General features: G+C 38.1%; 1 protein-coding gene across 1 annotated transcript in view; it reads right to left on the bottom strand.

The window, feature by feature from the left end:
- Positions 1–19,215, bottom strand: part of IDO2 (indoleamine 2,3-dioxygenase 2) — a 79,762-nt gene that overhangs the window by 27,307 nt on the left and 33,240 nt on the right. The window contains exons 2-5 of the mRNA XM_047091102.1: positions 18,386–18,481; positions 8,428–8,547; positions 5,598–5,716; positions 3,299–3,313 (exon numbers count right to left, since the gene is read on the bottom strand). Of these exons, the coding sequence (XP_046947058.1) occupies positions 3,299–3,313; positions 5,598–5,716; positions 8,428–8,547; positions 18,386–18,481 (350 nt within the window). The remainder of the gene's footprint in view (positions 1–3,298; positions 3,314–5,597; positions 5,717–8,427; positions 8,548–18,385; positions 18,482–19,215) is intronic.

Here is a 19,215-nt window from a genome sequence, read left to right as displayed (position 1 = left end):
GGGGAAAGAGGAGCCTGAGGATGTCTGGACCAAACCTGGCCCATGAGCTCCAGTCCATGTAAAACAAGATATTTCAAAGGGATTCTTCTGTAGCTATAGAAACCACTCTACAATTTTGGCCTTTCATATAAGCTATGGTGAGACCATAGATCTTTTTCAGGTCTTAGACTTCAAAGAATCACAGAGGATTTAGAGAATTTTTAAAGTTTTTTTTTTCTTTTCTTGCATTGAACTTTATTTGCTTCATTATGAACAGACTTGAAAATATAGTAAAGAAAATTAATCCCCTAATCCTTACAAAGCACAGGGACCATTGTTAATTTTTGGACTTTTAATTTTTCGCACATTTCCCTCTAGTCTTTTTTTCAGGCATTTTTATTTTTATTTTTTACTTTTTTTAATTAAATTTTTTTTTAATTTAATGACTCATCAGTTACATATAGCACCCAGTGCTCATCATAACAAGTTCCCTCTTTAATACCCATAACCCATTTATACCATCCACCACCCACCTCCCTCCATTAACCCTCAGTTTGTTTTCTATCATTAAGAGTCTCTTATGTAAGAGTGCCTGGGTGGCTCAGTTGGTTAAGCATCCAACTTTGGCTCAGGTCATGATCTCACAGTTGCTGAGTTTGAGCCCTGCATCAGACTCTGTGCCGACAGCTCAAGCTGGAGTCTACTTCAGATTCGGTGTCTCCCTCTCTCTCTCTGCCCCTCCGCCGCTCATGCCCTCCCTCTCTCTCTGTATCAAAAATAAACATTAAAAAGAATTTATAAAAAAAATTACAAGAGTTTCTTATGTTTTGCTTCCCACTCTCTCTTTTTTTTTTCCTTTCCATATGTTCATCTGTTTTTCTTCTTTAATTCCACATATGAATGAAATCATATAGTATTTGTCTTTCTGTGACTGATTTATTTTTGTTAGCATAATACTGTCTAGCTCCCTCCACGTCTTTGGAAATTGCAAGATTTCACTCTTTTTTTTTTTTAATGTTTGTTTATTTATTTTGAGAGAAAGAGTGCAAGCATGAGAGGGACACAGAGAGAGAGAGAGAATCCCAAGCAGGCTCCGTGCTCAGTGCAGAGCTACATGTGGGGCTCCATTTCATGAATGTGAGATCACAACTATGATATCACAACCTGAGCAGAAATCAAGAGTTGGAGGTTCAACCAGTTGAGCCACTCAGGTGCCCCATGATTTCATTCTTTTTGATGGCAGAGTAATATCCCATTGTGTGTGTATGTGTGTGTGTGTGTGTGTGTATGTATATATGTATGTATGTGTGTATATATCATATCTCCTTTATCCATTCATCAGTCTATGGACATTTGGGTTCTCTCCACATTTTGACTATTGTTGATAATGCTGCTATAAACATTGGAGCACATGTACACTATGAATCTATATTTTTTTTATCCTTTGGGTAAATACCTAGTAGTGCAATTGCTGGATCATAGGGCAGTTCTATTTTTGACTTTTTGAGGAACCTCCATACTATTTTCCACAGTGACTGCATCAATTTGCATTCCCACTAATACTGTAAGAGGGTTGCTGTTACTCCACATCCTCGCCAACATCTGTTGTTTCCTGTGTTGTTAATTTTAGCTATTCTGACAGGAGTGAGGTGGTGTCTCATTGTGGTTGTGATTTGTATTTCCCTGATGATGAGTGATGTTGAGCATCTTTTCATGTGTCTGTTAGCCATCTGGATGTCTTCTTTGGAAAAATGTCTATTCATGTTTTCTCCCTATTTCTTAACTGGATTATTTATTTTTCAGGGTGTTGAATTTGGTAAGTACTTTATAGATACTAACCCTTTATCTGATATGTCACTTGCAAATATATTCTCCCATTCTGTAGACTGCCTTTCAGTTTTGTTGGCTGAAATAGTTCATCTTTGCTTGTTTCCCTTGCCTGTAGTAACATGTCTCATAAGAAGTTGCTATGGCCTAGGTCAGAAAGGTTTCTGCCTATGTTCTCCTGTAGAATGTTGATGGTTTCCTGTCTCACATTAGGTCTTTCATCCATGGCGAATTTATTTTTGTGTTTTGGGTAAGAAAGTGGTCCAGTTTCTTTCTTCTGCATGTTGTCATCCAGTTTTCCCAAAACCATTTGTTGAAGAGGCTGTCTTTTTTTCCATTGGATATTCTTTCCTGCTTTGTCAAAGATGAATTGACCATATAGTTGGGGGTCTATTTCTGGGTTTCCTATTCTGTTCCACTGATCTGTGTGTCTGTTTTTGTGCCAGTACCATATTGTCTTGAGGACAAATGTCTTGAAGACAAGCTTTGCATTAAAGCTTGAAGTCTGGAGTCGTGATGCCTCCAGTTTTGCTGTTCTTTCTCAGGATTGCTTTGGCTATTTGGGGTCTTTTGTGGTTCCATACAAATTTTAGAATTGTTTGTTCTAGCTCTGTGAAAAATGCTGGTGGTATTTTGATAGGGATTGCATTGAATGTATACATTGCTTTGGGTAGTATGGGCATTTTAACAATGTTTATTCTTCCAATTCATGAGTATGGAATGTTTTTTCCATTTCTTGTGTCTTTTTCAGTTTCTTTCATAAGTGTTCTATAGTTTTCAGAGTACAGTTCATTTACCTCTTTGGTTAGGTTTATTCATATGTATCTTATTGTTTTGGGTTCAATTGCAAATGGGATCAATTTCTTTATTTCTTTTTCTGCTGCTTCATTTCTGGTGTATAGAAATGCAACAGATTTCTGGGGCACCTGTGTGGCATAGTTGGTTGAGCCTCTGATTCTTGATATCAGCTCAGGTCATAATCTCACAGCTGTGAGATCCAGCCCCACACTGGGCTCTGCATTGAATGTGGAGCTTGCTTGGGATTCTCTCTCTCCCCTCCCCTCCCCCACATGCTCTGTCTCACAATAAATAAACATTAAAAAAAAAAAAAGAAAAGAACTGCAGTGATTTCTGTATGCTGACTTTATGTCCTGCAACTTTGCTGAATTCATGTATTCATTCTAGCAATTTTTTGGTGGAGTCTTTGGGTTTTCTTAAAAGAATATCATATCATCTATAAATAGTGAAAGTTTGATTTCTTCATGCCAATTTGGATGCCTTTTATTTCTTTTTGTTGTCTGATTGCTGAGGCTAAGACTTCTAGTACTATGTTCAGTGGTGAGAGTGAAATATCCCTGTCTTGTTCTTTTTCAGGCATTTTTAGATAGTTTATATACTATATACAAAATTTGATGTGCTTTCCTTTTCGTTTATTTGTAAGCTTTTAGTTAGTATGGATTCTAAAGTTAGTGAACGATTTCTGAGAACTTACCTGATTTCCAGGGGTCTAGTCAAATTGCAGTATCAATAACCACAAAGAGAAAAAGGAAATAAAAGAACAAATCAGTTTCTAAACTGGTATGCATTTTGAGAGGACATAGACACAGGCACATACATTTGTGTCCAAATGCACATGCACACACACACATCCATGCACACTTTGGATGTCACAGGTCGTGACTACACTGTGGGTCTGAAGGAGAGCAGAATTGCTCCACCCCAAATGCACTGCTTTGGCACACTGATTATTTGAACTAATGTTATGTAAGAAAGAGCTGGCACAAGAAGGACATTCTGACTTCCTTTGTTCCCCTGAAAGCAGGAAATAAATCTGGTATGTGACAGGTACCCAACCTGTACAAGGAAAATTAACCCGAGAGGGAATTTAGGGCCAAGAAGCCTGTGTAAATACACCTTCACTAATTTGCTAACCCTAAGCCCAAACCCCTATGTCTTGTCAATTCTTCCCAAATGTACTGTTTTCTTGTCTAAAGGTATAAAATCTTCCTGTTTTGGTCACTTGTCTGAGTCTCATATTTTATGGGCTCTCATAGGTAAAATAATTAATTTCATTTTTCTTCTATTGATCTGTCTTATGTCAATGTAATTATCAGACCAGGCAAAGAACCTAGAAGGGAAGAAAGGAAAAATTTTCCTTCCCTGAAAGTCACTGTGTGACAAGGAGTAAGCTAAATCTCCACTCACACAGGAGCCCAAGAATATTTAGCCTGTGGCCACCATGATAAATTATCTTATTCTTTTTATATATTTGTCATTGCCACAAACCCATATTTCTGTTATAACTATTATACTCTTACTTACCTTCAGCATCAGATCAAGTTTCACTTCCTCACCAAGCTGTTTCCTGATTTTTAAAGCCTGCATTGCTATAATTGCTTTGAAATGCTTAAGGGCTATTGCTTATGTCCCTCTTTGACATTTATCTTGTTCTTTAACCATGTTGGTGCCCTTTGCTTCCTGTCTTCCATTTCTCTGCAGCACTTAGCTCTATGGAAGGCATATTAAAAGACTCCAAACTTAATCACCAAGAAAGCTAACTACTGAGCCCCAAACTGTGTCTGCCTCTCTGGGATGCAGCCCTGCTCACTCACTCACTGGGCAACTAGCCCCTTGTTGTATTTTTGACTTAACCATTCCAGTCCAGACATTTTTTTTTTCCCTTCAACCTTTCCTGTTTCTCTCTTTCTCTTCAAACCAGAAATCCAGCTGACTCAACACTCAATGCCTTGACCAGAATTATTTCTGCACATATATTTATTATTTCTTTCTGTCAAAACTCTGAGTCAGGTTCAGCAGCTTTTCATGAGAATACTGGTCACTAATTTTGTTATGAAAGAACTGGTCAAAGATAACAATTAATAATTATGGAAAATGTATCCTCCCAGGCCTCAGGCTTCCTTAGAAAGATGAGATGGCCTCCCTTCTTCCAAGAAGCACATAAATTAGTCCCAAAATCTATAATGTTATATTAAATGTTTAATCATCTAGAACAGATTCCCATCATCCCCTCTGGCATTCTTGTGGTACCTACAACCCTCAAGCTGAGGAAGTTCTTCCTCACATCTAACCTAAATGTCCCTTTAGTTATTTTATTAAGTTACAAAAGTACTATTTCTTGTACCTACAGCCTGAAATAAATTTGGTTGTGATAATAAAGTTCAAAGGGAAATTTAACAATTCACTTTTTCCACCCATTCTGATTAATTATTGTTTGTTAAAAACTCACACTATTTTTTCTTTAGACCAATACTTATCTACATTCCCAGCCCAACTTTCCAAGGATTGATGCCAGCTAGGTAGAAGAGATAGCATTATTAATCAAATTCTCAATCTAACTTTCTAGAGCCCTACTCTTAATTCACCTATAATCATAATCATAATCACAATCATTTATGATCATTATATCAGGATGACTTATTGAAGTCACTGGCCCTAATTTGACATGAATGGAAGGCATGTTGTGGAATGGAAATTTGATGAGAGAGAATGAATGAAGCCTAATTATGCAGGAGCTTGAAGGTCAAGTTAAATTCAGATTGGATGTGGAAGAAAACAAGAAAAAGTAGCCTGCTCCAATGTATTCAGAGTGGATTGAGAAGAAACTTCCGGGACGTGTAAATTTTGAACGTGAACACAAGTTCTTTGGAACCATAAAGCAGACACTAAATATGAACATCTAGAATCACACATAGCTGAAAACGCCAGGCCTTTACTGTAAGGAGAGGAAGTTTCCATCAATTCACATCCAAAGCACTCACTCCCTGTCTTACCTTTCAGGATCCCTAGTGGTCCAGTTTGTCAGCACCAAGTCTGCATGGACCAGGATAGGAGGGATGCCCAAGTTCCTGGAGACTTCAACAAAGGGAAGGGCAAGATTTCTTGGCAGAACCTTTTAGATATAAATACAGGAAATTAGCATACACCAGAAAGAATGCAGCAAGGGAAGTAATCATGATTGCCCTTTACTCCAGTAATCCTGTGGTAGAGAAATGACCTGAGCATAAAATTGGAATTATCTGAGTGACCCATATACACACACCTCACTCTCATATTTTTTTTCCCTTAACATTCTAGTGGATATAATGTGTATGAGTACAATCTGAAATATATATGAAAATTACAAAACTGGAACACATACGTATACATAGCGTATAAAATAATCTCTGAAAACTGACTCTGCAAAGAAGGGCATCACCAATGTTTAAACATAAACTGGGGGCTGAGTTGATGAGCAGTGGGAAAAATATCTCTAACTCTTTATATATCTACTTATCTATTGACAGAGATGTCTACATAAATATGTATGTGTGTATTTGTTTGTATAAAACTACATATATACATACATGTGTATGTATACACACATATACGTGTGTGTTTATGTTTCAATCAGGAACAGGAATGGGGAGGACAGAACACTTCATCCTGTGTAGCAGCCAACTCTGTTCATCACTTCATAAGCCAAACCCAATAACAACTTCAAGACGGTCCCTATTTAACTCCTAAGTTATCTGAGGAACACTCCAAAGAGACATATCTGCCCACAAGTCCAGAAAAACTACTCAGATCCATGGGAGATGGGGCGGGGGGGGGGGGGGGGGGGCGGGGGTTCTCTATCTGTAGACAAAGTTAAATTGGTTTTGATCCAAAATAACATTCTTATGCTTCCTATCTCCCACTTGCATTTTTATTTCCCCCTAGGATAAAAGTATCTATTAAAGAAGTCTTGTTTCCGCTTTTGCTTTCCTTAGATTTTTAGACTTGGGACAGAACTGTTTTTCAGGTAAGAAACAAAAAGAACTATAGAGTTTTAAAATTCAGACTTAAGTTTAGTTTCCCTGAGTCAGGGGTTGAGGAGGGCAATGCAAAAGTGAGGTGTCTATTTAGGTAAAGAGTTAGAAGAGGAGATGTAGAGAAAGTTGGAGATGATCCCAGGCCATGGACAGGGGAATCCCTGGTAACCTGGAAGTAGATGGACACTCCACGAAACTGAAGGCTTCCTCCCCTGTCACCCTTTCTCTACCCCTTCCCCATATCTGGGATTACGGTTTGGAGAACACAAGGGGAGGGAGGCCCAGCGGGACATTTTGTAGTGTGCCTAGATTTCAAAGTTTTTATATCAGATGTACATTTTTTTTTTTTTTTTAATGAGATGTGCTGACATTTAAGAACTCTGAAGCACATCTATATCTTCTTCTTCCCTCCTTTCTCATGTTCCCTTCCTTTTGTCACAGGGGGGTTTCCTCTGTTTACTTGAAAGAAAACAGGCAGCCTTCACCAAGCAAACAAAATAGGCCTGGGCTGCTCAGTGAACCACGGAGTACTGGAACAAGTAACTCTGATTCCTAGAAAAGGGACACTTAAACAAAATGAAAGGGAGTGGTGCTTTTTTACTGCTGTTAATGGAACTCAGAGATTTCATGTCTCCAGGTTTAGGTTTTTTGTTTTTTGGTTTTTTTTAATGTTTATTTATTTATTTTTGAGAGAGGAACAGAGAGAGAGAGAGAGAGAGAGAGAGATGCAGGGGAGGGGCAGAGAGAGAGAGAGGATCTGAAGCAGGCTCTGTGTAGACAGCAGAGAGCCCGATGCAGGGCTCGAACTCATGAACTACGAGATCATGACCTGAGGTGAAACCAAGAGTCAGATGCTCGACTGACTGAGCCACGTGGGCACCCTCCAGGTTCAGGATGAAACTATAAAAGGTTAAGTAAAGATTTAGAAGAGATTTAAATGAATTATTAAGAGATCAATAATCAGTAGAAAGAGCAGAGTATTAAAAAATTAAAATTAGGGGCGCCTGGGTGGCGCAGTCGGTTAAGCGTCCGACTTCAGCCAGGTCACGATCTCGCGATCCGTGAGTTCGAGCCCCGCGTCAGGCTCTGGGCTGATGGCTCAGAGCCTGGAGCCTGTTTCCGATTCTGTGTCTCCCTCTCTCTCTGCCCCTCCCCCGTTCACGCTCTGTCTCTCTCTGTCCCAAAAAAAATAAATAAACGTTGAAAAAAAAAATTAAAAAAAAAAAAAAGGAAAAAAAAATTAAAATTAATCTTGTTAATGTCAATGGGTGCCTTTTAGGGAAAGAAGGTTACATTAGTGAATCAGAAGGTCTAAGCATGGCCTTGCATTTTACACTAACTTTCTATCTGACTCTGGAGAAGGATTTTTGTCTTCTGTAGTCCTCAGCTGTCTGTAAAATGGGCACAGTGGAGTTCTGTTTACTTTATGGGATTGAGAAAATCAGGAGATAATATATGTGCATAGGAATACAGAATGCTGCAAGTGTAAGCTATTATTAAGTTTCTTTTTTTAATGAGATCTCAGTTCTTGCCTTCATATGCAACTTGTGAAACATTCTTGCCAGAAAAAAAAAAAAAAAAGATGTGAAAGCTAATGAATGCCTACAACTTCTAAAGAAAATTAGCTTCTTAGGGAAAAAAATTTCTCTCATGTAAGTGGGCCGTTTGTCCTTCCTTCAACTGACAGCCAAAGAAAAGAACAAGAAAGGACCTATTTTCCAGGAAAACAGTGTGGGGCCAAGCAGTGAGTGTACTTCAGGAGCAGCAGGCTTGCCAGATGACAAGACAGGCATGTGTTTTGTCCCCTTACCTCTTTGGGCTGCGTCTCTCCTTTCTGCCAGACATATCCCATGGTAATAAAGCTCAGAACCAAGTGGGCCAGGCGCTGTTCCCGGTAACTCTGGAGGAACTGGCAGGTCAGGAGGGGCATCTGTTCAAGAGAATATCCAGAGATATCAGTTGCACGGTGAGGATGAGCACAGGGGTTCTTTGACGTGAAGGGTTCTATGTGTATAAGGAGCAGGTTATATTTTAGTGAAGGAACTAAGAGCCTCCATGCACACCCCATTTCCCCCAATCTTAGGACACTGCAGTATCTGAGGCATTTCAGGGGACCTTGCTCAGGAACTACCTAACCACTCCATCCAAACTCCTAAATTGCGCCCATGGTTGCGCCCAGACGCTAGTCACCTTCACTGAACTGACAAAGTGTGTAGTGTTCTAGAATAATTAATTTACAAGACTGAGATCACCTATTTCATGAAGTCTATCGTGGCAACTTTTACAGTCCTACGTATCAAGGTACCTCTGCTTCCTTGGTATCATTTAACCCTGGTAACAAGCCTGCACTGTGAGTGTTACTTTCTCTGTTTAATTCCGAAGTAAAAGGAGAAACAGTGCAATTAGGAGTTTGACCAAATCCCTAGGGGGTGTTGGCTGAGCTGGGCCAAAGAGTTGTTCAGTCCTGTATGAAACCTTCCAGTGACCGTGGCTGGGTGTTTTCACCTCTCCATGCCCTTTTTCTCTGATACGTATCACCAGGGGATTTACAGATGTTGCCTTCATGAAAACCACACCCGTACAGAAGTCAATTGTTGACAGCTCTGCCCCAACAAAACAGTTTTTCACTTTTGTCTGGAACACCCTTGCCTGTCTTGGTTGACTGAAACAGTGAGTTCCACCTTCCTGGCACACCCCCTCCTCACCTCGGCCTTTTTCCTTGGTCCCCCTATCTCTTCCCCAGCTGTAGACACAGCCTGATCCAGATCTTCCCAGGGGTCCTTCTCTGGGTCTTTAAGTGCCCCAAGAGGCGGGGGTGGACGTCTTGTGTATCCCTTTAAGCGCCAGGCACCGCCTCTGCGGCCTCAGACCCGCTGCCCCTCCCGCCCAGGCTCTCCGCAGCTTGCTCTAGAGCCTCCGCCACGGAATCCTTCCTCCGCTCTCCGCCAAGGGGCAGCCTTCCCGTGTCTGTTCGCCCCGCGCAACTGCGTGTTCCTTCCTCCTAAAAGTTGGCTCTGAATCGCAAATGCAGTGTGCTCTAGGCTCGCGTGCGTTTGCGTGTGCGTGTATGAGGTGGGGGAGTGACTGACTGCTGAGATGTTGCATTTCAACAGGAACCGGCTTGAGAATTATGACCACACTTATTAAGCACTTGTTGTAAGGTGCTTAGGAAAGCGTTTCCAAGGCACGCTGCTAAAAACTTCCCATGCCGGATGTTGTTCTGTCTTGCCCCCCAATTCCACAGGACACAACTAAGTCAAAAAGGGTAGGGTCAGGGTCACAGAGCCGGCAGGGACTGAGCCCGGATGCTACTTCAGTTCTGCCGACAATTGCCCTGTTCTCCCAAGTCAGCACTGCCTGCTAGAAACATGGAAACCACACATGTAATTAAAAAATTTCCAGCAAGAAGGGCAAAAAAGGTTCTACTTAAAGGCCCCTCCCTAGGCAAGCTTATCGAGAAACCCTGCAGATGTCCGTGTTTGAGCCTCTTTCTCTTTCAGGTCGTGGTGCCCTTCATTCTCAGAAAATAGACCACAACTATAAAACTTAACCTTCTCTAGCCTGGGACCATAACCCACTTCCCAGCAGAGCCTGGGACAGAGCATCCTGAGAAACTTGTCACCTCCCAGTCCCGCCCCACCATGGGTGTGGCTGCAAACCTCTCACAACCTTAAAACCCTTTAAGAGGCCCAGCCTAATACAAACTTGGGCCACCGTTTCTCTTGATATCTGGCCCCTCTTCTCTCTTGGAGAATGAATAAACTCTGTCCTGCTAGTTGTTCTACTCTTCGTGCAATTCTTGGTCGCTGGTGCCACCAGCCACCCTAACAAGAGACATTTAAAAAAATTAGTAAAAGAAACATGAAATTTGTTTTAGTAACATATTTTTTCTAGATCAATATATGCATAACATTATTAACACATAATCAGTATAAAAATATTGAGATGATTTGCAGTCTCTTTTTTAGGGTAAGTCTTCAGAATCCAGTGAGTAGCTTACATCGCAATTTGTCTTAACCACATTTCAAATGCTCTATAGCCATAAGTCCCTATTGGTTACCTAGAGTGCAGCCAAGGTAAAGGAACAGGGTCCAAGTTGAGAATGTGGCTTTTGGTTAGAGGGTTTTTTTTGGAAATTCCCTGCACATCCCAGAGTCCCTGGGTTCCTCTTTCCAAGCAAACCCACACATTTTTTTTAAACATCAAAATGATTTAGAAAAAGTAAACAGCAACAACAAATACCCTTTGTAATGGAAATTTTTTTCTACAAAAAAAAACCCGGATAAAATAGTTAGGGAGAGAGTGAGTCATAAACTTAATGTTTTCTTCAGTTTAAAGAAATCAACTTCATTTCATATTTGTTTTATTGTGAGATGGAAAGTAAATACGAAAGTTGTAAAATCCAATCCCATTACACTTTTAATTTTCTTTTCCCGATTATTAATACAGGTTACCATCTTCCAACGTCACTTGGTCATGTATGTTTGCTAGTTTGTAAAATGTTCCTGTTTATACCACATTTTTTTTTTTTTTAAATGTGGTTGTTTCTCTTTCTGTTTGATTTCCAGGACTTTACATATACAGGATACAAATCTTTTTCTCAGTTATATACATGATAGCATTTTTCAGTTTGTGGCTTGACTTTTCATTTTCTTTATAGTCTATTTTGAGGAAAAGAGGCTCTATTTTAGTGAAATGAAGTCTATCATAAAAACATCCCCATCTTAGTCATTAGGAAATCTTCCTTAGTCCAAGTACATATTCTCTTCAATTCTCTTCTAAAACATTTAATTTTTGTCTTTTACATTTAAATTCTTAATCCATCTGGAATGAATATATTTTTGTTTATGACACAAGGAGCCAATCCAATCAATGTATTCTTTTGCTCTGTGCTGCCATATGTATGGATAATCGGTCATTCTAGCACCATTATGTTCCCTTCTAATCTATCATTTCCTCTGTGATATAGTAACATTTCACATATGTGTGGGTCTGTATGTCAGTTCTGTATTAAAGTTTTGGGTGATCGTTGTTACTGTTGCCCTATATCATCTGGTCTCAAATTTTGTAGTTTTATATGTCATGATGACTGACAAGGCAAATTTTCTCACCTTGCTGTTAAATATACATATATTTATTCATTTACTTTTTACATGGCATAACAAACTAAACATTATTTTATATTTACAACTTCCAAATTTTCTAAACTTCTTGTTAAAAATAAATATGGAATTTTAGCTCCATCATCATGTTAACGCACTTTGGCCACAAGACTACATTCATACACATACATGCAGGCACACATTATTTTAGAAATTCCTTCTTATTTCACAGCCACATAGCAGTGCTTATTAAGATTAACCATACAAAACAAAAGTTGACCATACATTTCATTAATTTCATTATTTGTCAATGTTTCTTAAATGCTCACTTTTTTCTCTCCTGAGTCTTTTTTTTTTTTTTCAAATTTTTATTCAAACTCTAGTTAGTTAGGATTCTGTGCAATATTGGTTTCAAGTGTAGAATTCGGTGACCCATCACTTACATACAACACACAGTGTTCATCACAACAGGTAGCCTCCTTAATACCCATCACGTGTCTAGCCCATCTCCCATCCACCTCCCTCCATCAACCCTGTTTCTTTTCTATCTTTAAGAGTCCCTTATGGTTAGTTTCCCCCTTTCTTCTTTCTTTTTCTTTTTCTTTTTTTACCCTCCCATATATTCATTTGTTTTGTTTCTTAAATTCCACATATGAGTGAAATCATATGGTATTTGTCTTTCTCAGACTGACATATTTTGCTTAGCATAATATACTCTAGCTCCATTTACATCATTTTAAATGGCAAGATTTTCCTTTTTGATGGCTGAGTAATATTCATATAGATGAATCAGTGAGTAATATTCATATTATATATGAATATTCATTACATATCATGTATATTCATTATATATGTATACCACAATTTATTTATCCATTCAATCACTCTATGAACATTTGCGTTCTCTCCATAGTTTGGCTATTGTTGATAATGCTGCTATAAATATCAGGGCATGTGCACCCCTTTGAATCTGTATTTTTGTATCCTTTGGGTAAATACTTAGTAGTGCAATTGCTGGATTGTACGGTAGTTCTTTTCTTTAACTTTTTGTAGAACCTCCATACTGTTCTCCAGAGGAGAAAATTGTAAGAGGGTTCCCCTTTCTCCTTATCCTAGCCTTATCCTGTTGTTTCTTATGTTAATTTTAGCCATTCTGACAGGAGTGAGGTGGTATCTCATTGTGGTTGTGATTTGTATTTCCCTGATGATGAGTGATATTGAGCATCTTTTCATGTGTCTGTTAGCCATCTGGATGTCTTCTTTGGAAAAATGTCTATTCATGTATTCTTCCCATTTCTTAACTGGATTATTTGTTTCTTGGGGTGTTGACTTTGGTAAATATTTTATAGATTTTGGATACTAACCCTTTATCTGATATGTCATTTGCAAATATATTCTCCCATTCTGTAGACTGCCTTTCAATTTTGTTGGTTGTTTCCTTCACTATGCAGAAGCTTTTTATCAAGATGAAGTGCTAATAGTTCATCTTTGCTTGTTTCCCTTGCCTGTAGTAACATGTCTCATAAGAAGTTGCTATGGCCTAGGTCAGAAAGGTTTCTGCCTATGTTCTCCTGTAGAATGTTGATGGTTTCCTGTCTCACATTAGGTCTTTCATCCATGGCGAATTTATTTTTGTGTTTTGGGTAAGAAAGTGGTCCAGTTTCTTTCTTCTGCATGTTGTCATCCAGTTTTCCCAAAACCATTTGTTGAAGAGGCTGTCTTTTTTTCCATTGGATATTCTTTCCTGCTTTGTCAAAGATGAATTGACCATATAGTTGGGGGTCTATTTCTGGGTTTCCTATTCTGTTCCACTGATCTGTGTGTCTGTTTTTGTGCCAGTACCATATTGTCTTGAGGACAAATGTCTTGAGGACAAGCTTTGCATTAAAGCTTGAAGTCTGGAGTCGTGATGCCTCCAGTTTTGCTGTTCTTTCTCAGGATTGCTTTGGCTATTTGGGGTCTTTTGTGGTTCCATACAAATTTTAGAATCGTTTGTTCTAGCTCTGTGAAAAATGCTGGTGGTATTTTGATAGGGATTGCATTGAATGTATACATTGCTTTGGGTAGTATGGGCATTTTAACAATGTTTATTCTTCCAATTCACGAGTATGGAATGTTTTTTCCATTTCTTGTGTCTTTTTCAGTTTCTTTCATAAGTGTTCTATAGTTTTCAGAGTACAGATCATTTGCCTCTTTGGTTAGGTTTATTCATATGTATCTTATTGTTTTGGGTGCAGTTGCAAATGGGATCAATTCCTTTATTTCTTTTTCTGCTGCTTCATTACTGGTATATAGAAATGCAACAGATTTCTATATGTTGACTTTATATCCTGTGACTTTACTGAATTCATGTATTAGTGCTAACAATTTTATAACTTTTGGGTTTCCTACATAGAGTATAATGTTCTCTGCAAATAGAGAAGAAGTTTAACGTCTTCCTTGCCAATTGGATGCCTTTTAGTTCTTTTTGTTGCCTGATTGCTGAGGCTAAGACTTTCAGTACCATATTAAATAGTAATGGTGAGAGTAGATAGATATCCTTGTCTTATTCCTGACCATAGAGAAATGGTTCTTAGTTTTTCACCATTGAGGATGATATTAGCTGTGGATCTTTCATATATGCCCTTTATGATGTTGAGGCATGTTCCATCTATCCCTACTTTGTTGAAGGTTTTTATCAAGAATGGATGCTATATTTTGTCAAATGATTTTTCTGGATCTGTTGATAGGATCATATGGTTCTTGCCCTTTCTTTTATTACTGTGGTGTATAACATTGATTGATTTGTGAATATTGACCAGCCCTTCAGTCTAGAAATAAATCTCACTTGATAATGGTGAATAATTCTTTTCATACTGTTGAATTTAATTTGCTAGCATCTTGTTGAGAAATTTTACATCCAGGTTCATCAGGAATATTGGCCTGTAATTCTCCTTTTTAGTGGGGTCTTTGTCTGGTTTTGGAATCAAGATAATGATGACCTTGTAAAACGACTTTGGAAGTTTTCCTCTCATTTCTAGTTTTTGGAACAGTTTGAGAAGACTTTTGTTTGTTGGGAGATTTTTGATTACTGATGCAAATTCTTTGCTGGTTATGGATTTGTTCAAATTTTCTAGTTTTTCCTGTTTCAGTTTTGGTAGTTTGTATGTTTCTAGGAATTTGTCCATTTTTCTCCAAATTGCCCAGTTTGATGGCACATAATTTTTCATAAGGCTTTATTATAATTGTTTGTATTTCTGTGGTATTGATTGTGATCTCTCCCTTTTCATTTGCGATTTTATTTTCTGGGTCCTTTCTCCTTTCTTTTTGTTAAGTCTGGCTAAGGGTTTATCAATTTTATTAATTCTCTTGAAGAACCAGCTCTTGGTTTTACTGATCTATTCTGCTGTTTTTGTTTGTTTGTTTGTTTGTTTGTTTCTCTATCACTTATTTCTCCTCTAATCTTTATCATGTCCCTTCTTTCATGGGCTTTAGACTTTCTTTATTGTTCCTCTTCTAGCTTGTATATTTGAGACTTTTATTTCTTCTGTAGATAGGCCTGTATTGCAATATGCTTCCTTATTAGGACTCCCTTTTCTGCATCCCAAAGGTTTTGAACTGTCATGTTTTCATTTTCATTTGCTTCCATATGCTTCTTACTTTCATTTTTAATTTCCTGGTCAAGCCACTCATTCTTTAGTAGGATGTTCTTTAACTTTCATGTATTTGTGGTCTTTCCATAATTTTTCATGTGGTTAACTTCAAGCTTCATGGCATTGTTGTTATAAAATATTCATGGTATGATTTCAATCTTTTTGTAGTTGAGGGGTGATTTGTGCCCCAGTAAATTATCCATTCTCTAAATGTTCCATGTGCTTTCAAAAAGAATGGGTATTCTGCTGCTTTAATATGTTTAAAAACATTGATTTCATCACAGCCATTTGTTCTGAATGTCCAGACCCTTCTTACTGCTTTTTGACTTACCCCTTCTCTTTATATCACACGGTAATTTGATATTATCTATTCATGTTCAGGAATGGTGGTCAGTTTTACCAGAAATAATAGCTAATATAGCTTCCCTTATCATGTTTCCAGAATCCTACTGAGATTCCTCTTGTGTAGCTTCCTGTGAGCAAGTCTGTTGCCTGTAATGTTTTGTAGCAGTGGAGTGGAGAAAGGGGACCCTTTCCAGAAGAAGATGGATGCATCTAAACCAAAAACAAGTTTGTTTGTTTTGTACCTAAACATAGATAGGTATATTGGGGCTTTCTAAGGGCAAGGTGGTTGGCCTTGAGGTACTTTAAGATCAAAACTGTAAATTCAATTATTGTGTTGCCTGCGCAAAGTAAAGGTCTCAAGAGAACATGTTTTTAGTCTGTAGCTCCATATATGGCCCTGGAAACCATAATGATTACTTTTTATGACTGATTTCCAATTGAGTCAGTATGAGCCTGAGCTGGTGAAGTCCTTTTTTAAAAATCTTTTTTTTTTTTTTATTTAAAAGTAATCCCTACACCCAGTGTGGGACTCAAACCTACAATACCAAGATCAAGAGGTTCATGCTTTACCAACTGAGCAGCCAAGTGCCCCAGTGAAGTCTTAAAAGTGGTTTCATGTAGTTAGATGTTTTTTTAAGTAATTAGAAATGTAGAGACTGGCCAAGAGTGTTGTAATAGTTTCCTAGGGCTGCCTCAACTAATGAACACAAACTCAGAAGCTTAAAACTATAGAACTCACAATTCTGGACAATAGAAGTCTCAAATTAAGGTGTTTGTAAGGTTGGTTCCCTCTGGAATTTCTGAGGGACAATCTGTTCCATGTTCCCTTCTCAGTTTCTGGTGATTACCAGCAACTGTTGACACTTTGGCTTATACATACATTATTTCTACCTCTGCCTCTATCTTCATATGGTGTTCTTCCCCAATTGTTCGTAGGTCTCTGGCCATATTTCTTTCTTCTTATAAATACACCAGTCATATTGGATTAGAGTGCACCCTAATACAGTATGACCTCATTTACCTTGATTTTATCTGCAAAGACCTTACTTCCAAATAAGGTTACAGTCACAGTTTCCAAATGGACACTATTTCTGGTGAAACACTATTCAACCCAGTAGAAGTGTCTGGGGATTATTTTCACTGCTGTACTAAGCTGTTTCCCCATCTCCCATGTATTCAGTGGCCAGAAGTTAGCTGGACACTCCTAGCTTTTTCTCATTGATATTTAACATATGAAGAGCACCAATTCAATGAGTCCTTCATTTCACTCATGACAGTTTAATCAAACAGAACCTGAGGAAAGCCTGGTGCAGAGAATTGTGTAGTTCACAAATTGAATCTTAATCTGTCCTTCTACAGACTATCCCAGACTCCACCTTGTTTCTATGTCCTGTTACTCTGACATGGGAGAGGGAGGCTACAGAGGCTTAATTTACTTTGGTTGAATGCTTGGCATGCATACCACAGACTCTGATGTAATTTGCTTGATGTGATACAGTTTTTTAAGTTTTATCCACCTTTGGTACTTTCTCTTGTTTTCCTGCATTTAAAGATATTTTATTATTTTTCTTCTTCTTCTTGTATTTCTTTGTCATATTGATAAGACTTTATGCAGCAGGAAAATACATTCTTAGGTTTAATTTGCCATCTTCATAAATGTTGAAGACAGTCTCTTGAATCTTTTCCAGGATTTCCAATCTTGTGCCTGAACTTAGCAGACATCTAGGAAGTATATTTAAATGCATTAGTATTTATAGATATTAAATATGTTTAAGTCAGTGATGGAGAGTTTGAGAGAATGAAAAACCTTTCTTGTATCTCTGAAACCACATGGTATTCCAAATAGGTGGGATTAAAGCTGATGGAGAGGAGACTAGATGGAAATATAAATATATATTGAGCACTATGAAGTAGCAAGGAATACAGAGGGTTATTCAAAGCCATGTAGTTTCCACAACTCTATGACACCAGAATTACTCCTCTTCTATAAATAAGGAAGCAGAGTTACTTGGGTGAAGTAATCTGTTTACAAGTTAGATAGCTACTAAGTGATAAAAACCAAGATTCAAACTCAGGTCTTTCCAAATCAAAGTCTATATTCTTCCAATTATATCTTCTTATTATTACTGTGTGGTAATGTCAGTACTTCCAGGACCAAGAAATTTCACTGTCTCTTATTCACTCTTGGAAAATATTGCTCCTTTTATCAATTATTTTTGCAGAGCTACCAACCCTGACTTTAAAACTCAGCAATTCTCTTGAGTCCAATACTCTCTAAGACCAGATGGTAAAATTAAGGCAGAGGAAACCTGACCATGTGACATGCAATGAGGACACTGAGAATTTCTATGCTCATCCTTCTCAAGGTAGACCTTATCCATCAACTTGCCTACAATTCCTAACCAGACTGCCTTCCTTTTTTAGGCAAATATTTGTTGAGGGCTTAATATGTTCCAGAAATTGTTTTGTGCAGACTCTGGAAATTTTACAGAAATACATGTGTCATATGAAGAAGTAGTCATTCCACTCTTTAGGAAATGTGAGATACCCTTTTTGGTAATCTCAGGGGCAACATTTGGTGTCCCTGGGTCCTTGACCCACTTTCACAGTGCTGAGAAAAAAAAGTGGTACGGGGATGAAAATAGGAAGGTGAGAAGAACTTAAGGAGAATAATGAAAAAAAGATATACCTTGTCCACTTGAGCTTGAAGCTGGTGACTCTCAATCAAGTGAGGGAGTTTGTTAGCAATTTCCATCCAAGGTCTATAATGATCTGGAAGTTCTTTCTGCATTCAAAATATAAACATCTCAGTATTTCTGACCTCTTTGGGAAGCAGCATCAGGGCAGTAGCTTCTTTCAAATTTCAGTCTTAAAGTAGAATTCAGGTCAGTTCAGTTGAACAAATATTGAGAATTCACGCCATGCTGAGACTTATGCTAAGCACTGTACACTCACAGATGACTGAAATACAATCCTTGAGCTTAAGGAGCATATGGTCTACTAAGGCAGAAAAAAGTGTAGTCAGATATATCTGTGTATATGCAGTGTAATATGTTCGGTTACTGATATGTGTATAAGTTTAATAAATTGCAAAGAAGAGGGAGTTGTTAATTCTGTCAGTGGTTGTAGGATATTAAAGGGAAGTATTTGTAGAAATATGAGAATTGGGGCTAGTATTAGAGTCTGAAAGTGACTTTGGTATGTGACAATTTGAAAATGGGAAGGCAGTAAAAAAGAAGAGATAGTGGATAAATAGAGATAACTCCTTCTTGGGACTACAGATGATTCAGTGTTACTGGAATATAAAGGTCAACAGAAAAGGTGATAACAGATGAGACTAGAAAATCATATCAAATGTGCTTTCAATAAAGTACATAAGAACTTTCTTTTCATGTTGTGGGTGGCATGGTTTGATTTGAATTTTGTTTATAAGATTTGTTTATAAGATTTGAAAGTCAGACTAGGAAGGCTTTGAAATACTAGTTGAGGACTAAATTTGTTAATGGCAACGAATTTAGA

This window comes from Lynx rufus, unplaced genomic scaffold, assembly GCF_022079265.1.
Source record: "Lynx rufus isolate CCGP_SWC_20201006 ecotype Redwood Valley unplaced genomic scaffold, mLynRuf1.p SCAF_3, whole genome shotgun sequence".
NCBI lineage: Eukaryota > Metazoa > Chordata > Mammalia > Carnivora > Felidae > Lynx > Lynx rufus.
This window is presented reverse-complemented; position numbering and strand designations above follow the sequence as displayed.